Source organism: Nanorana parkeri, unplaced genomic scaffold (assembly GCF_000935625.1).
Source record: "Nanorana parkeri isolate BGI_ZX_2015 unplaced genomic scaffold, ASM93562v1 scaffold47, whole genome shotgun sequence".
In the NCBI taxonomy this organism is placed as follows: Eukaryota; Metazoa; Chordata; class Amphibia; order Anura; family Dicroglossidae; genus Nanorana; species Nanorana parkeri.
The window spans coordinates 2,273,600-2,277,000 of record NW_017306315.1 but is presented as its reverse complement, the minus strand read 5'-3'; the positions used below and the strand labels follow the sequence as shown (position 1 = coordinate 2,277,000).

Below are 3,401 nucleotides of genomic sequence, written 5' to 3'. Positions count from 1 at the left end.
TTGTGGGGGTGGGGGGGATCTAGGTTACCTGTTCTGAACTTGCTCCGAATCAGTAGGGAATGTTCCGATCCCAGTAGAGTCATGTTGTTCCTTTAGTCGCAATTCCAAGGTCGAAAAGGAGTCCCGGGCAAGACCACCATGAGAAGAGAGGACGCAACATCCGACGGTTCTCGCCCCCCTCCCCAAAAAAAACCCAGCCAAAGCCGGCGCAGCAGCCCCTCCGTCAGCAGCAGCAGAAAGTTTGAGGCTTCGGAGAATTTGGTCCCATCAAACTCTGACCTTGTGCGAGAGGCAAATGCTCGGAGCTGAGCTGTGTTGGATTAATGAAGTCCCATCCTCCCCGAGCCTCCTCCCCGAGTTACTATTATCTGTATCACTCGGCTCCCAGCTGATGTCACTGTCTAGTAGGAAACATCAAGCTGGATATCTGATCTCCCCCCATCATCAGACTGGGAGGGATCCCCCAGGAACTTGCAGCCAATCAGCTGCCGGGCTCCTCTCAGAACGGCCGCTGGTCCCTCGCTGGGCTCCGCTGCTTATATCGCCTCGGTGGACGGTCCATCCCCCCCCTCCCCCGGGCACGGCATTGCTTCATCTGACCGCGTTACGTCAGGAGGAAGTGAGCCAACTTACCTGCCGCTTGTGATGATGACAGAGGGAGCGGAGTACCAGCGGCATCCGGCGCAGGCGGTGGATGCAGCATGCGCCGGTGCCTGGGGGGCCGCGCGGCGTTTGCACGGATGCACCCGCAATGCATGTTGTTGCAGCTGAGGCTCGTCACACACGTCACAATCTGACCATACAATCTCTGCACAACCGACTTACCAAACCTGTGTCCTGTGAGCATACCTGTCACTCCTGAGAAGGTGGGCGGGGCAATGATGGGTGTGGCCAAAGGGTGCTTTTTAAAAGTGGGAGGGGCTTAAATGGGCTACAGATCCAGATGCACTGTGTGTATATTCCAGTGACACTGACAGTGCACCTGGCTCCTACCTATCCACCATTCCAGTGACAGTGCACCTGGCTCCCACCTATCCACCATTCCAGTGACAGTGCACCTCGCTCCCGCCTATCCACCATTCCAGTGTCAGTGCACCTGGCTCCTACCTATCCACCAGTCCAGTGACAGTGCACCTCGCTCCCGCCTATCCACCATTCCAGTGTCAGTGCACCTGGCTCCTACCTATCCACCAGTCCAGTGACAGTGCACCTCGCTCCCGCCTATCCACCATTCCAGTGTCAGTGCACCTGGCTCCTACCTATCCACCAGTCCAGTGACAGTGCACCTCGCTCCCGCCTATCCACCATTCCAGTGTCAGTGCACCTGGCTCCTACCTATCCACCAGTCCAGTGACAGTGCACCTCGCTCCCGCCTATCCACCATTCCAGTGTCAGTGCACCTGGCTCCTACCTATCCACCAGTCCAGTGACAGTGCACCTCGCTCCCGCCTATCCACCATTCCAGTGTCAGTGCACCTGGCTCCTACCTATCCACCAGTCCAGTGACAGTGCACCTCGCTCCCGCCTATCCACCATTCCAGTGTCAGTGCACCTGGCTCCTACCTATCCACCAGTCCAGTGACAGTGCACCTCGCTCCCGCCTATCCACCATTCCAGTGTCAGTGCACCTGGCTCCTACCTATCCACCAGTCCAGTGACAGTGCACCTCGCTCCCGCCTATCCACCATTCCAGTGTCAGTGCACCTGGCTCCTACCTATCCACCAGTCCAGTGACAGTGCACCTCGCTCCCGCCTATCCACCATTCCAGTGTCAGTGCACCTGGCTCCTACCTATCCACCAGTCCAGTGACAGTGCACCTCGCTCCCGCCTATCCACCATTCCAGTGTCAGTGCACCTGGCTCCTACCTATCCACCAGTCCAGTGACAGTGCACCTCGCTCCCGCCTATCCACCATTCCAGTGTCAGTGCACCTGGCTCCTACCTATCCACCAGTCCAGTGACAGTGCACCTCGCTCCCGCCTATCCACCATTCCAGTGTCAGTGCACCTGGCTCCTACCTATCCACCAGTCCAGTGACAGTGCACCTCGCTCCCGCCTATCCACCATTCCAGTGTCAGTGCACCTGGCTCCTACCTATCCACCAGTCCAGTGACAGTGCACCTCGCTCCCGCCTATCCACCATTCCAGTGTCAGTGCACCTGGCTCCTACCTATCCACCAGTCCAGTGACAGTGCACCTCGCTCCCGCCTATCCACCATTCCAGTGTCAGTGCACCTGGCTCCTACCTATCCACCAGTCCAGTGACAGTGCACCTCGCTCCCGCCTATCCACCATTCCAGTGTCAGTGCACCTGGCTCCTACCTATCCACCAGTCCAGTGACAGTGCACCTCGCTCCCGCCTATCCACCATTCCAGTGACACTGACAGTGCACCTGGCTCCCACCTATCCACCATTCCAGTGACTGTGCACCTGGCTCCCACCTACCCACCATTCCAGTGACAGTGCACCTGGCTCCCACCTATCCACCATTCCTGTGACACTGACCATGCACCTGGCTCCCGCCTATCCACCATTCCTGTGACAGTGCACCTGGCTCCCGCCTATCCACCATTCCTGTGACAGTGCACCTGGCTCCCACCTATCCACCATTCCTGTGACAGTGCACCTGGCTCCCACCTATCCACCATTCCTGTGACAGTGCACCTGGCTCCCGCCTATCCACCATTCCTGTGACAGTGCACCTGGCTCCCACCTATCCACCATTCCTGTGACAGTGCACCTGGCTCCCACCTTTCCACCATTCCAGTGACAGTGCACCTGGCTCCCACCTTTCCACCATTCCAGTGACAGTGCACCTGGCTCCCACCTTTCCACCATTCCTGTGACAGTGCACCTGGCTCCCACCTTTCCACCATTCCAGTGACAGTGCACCTGGCTCCCGCCTATCCACCATTCCTGTGACAGTGCACCTGGCTCCCGCCTATCCACCATTCCTGTGACACTGGCAGCGATCCTGCCATGCAGCTCCTCTTTCTGGCACTTCCTATTATAGGTTGACAACGCTCTGCCCTATCTTCTAATTGCACTCCTGTGTTGTCACCCTGTCATGAAGACTACAACTGGCCGTCTCCAACTGTCGGCAATGTAGCAGCTCATAGCACAAGGCTGTCTGGCGAGAACTCTGCCTCAAAGCTGCAGCTTGCAGCAGTTGCATGCCCAGCCATAGTTAGCCTACAGGCTTGAGCTGCTCTGTTTTAGCCAATGGGAAGCCAGTTAGGAGACGGTTGCCGGGCACATTTTTTAGGGACTCCTGTTGGAGCAAAAAATGGGCCCGAAAAGAAGCTCATGTACTTTTTCACGCAACAAGCGACGCAGAGCGCTCAGGGGTGACACCATTGAAAAAAATGGGAATCTTCACGTTGAGCGTTGTCATGCGAC

At 57.4% G+C, this 3,401-nt stretch overlaps 1 protein-coding gene across 1 annotated transcript in view; it reads right to left on the bottom strand.

The window, feature by feature from the left end:
- The window catches only part of MYOCD (myocardin), a 46,254-nt gene extending 46,117 nt beyond the window's left edge, over positions 1 to 137 (bottom strand). Inside the window, exon 1 of the mRNA XM_018573430.1 lies at positions 29 to 137. Within this exon, the coding sequence (XP_018428932.1) occupies positions 29 to 83 (55 nt within the window). The 5' untranslated portion in view covers positions 84 to 137. The remainder of the gene's footprint in view (positions 1 to 28) is intronic.
- Positions 138 to 3,401: the final 3,264 nt, after the last annotated feature.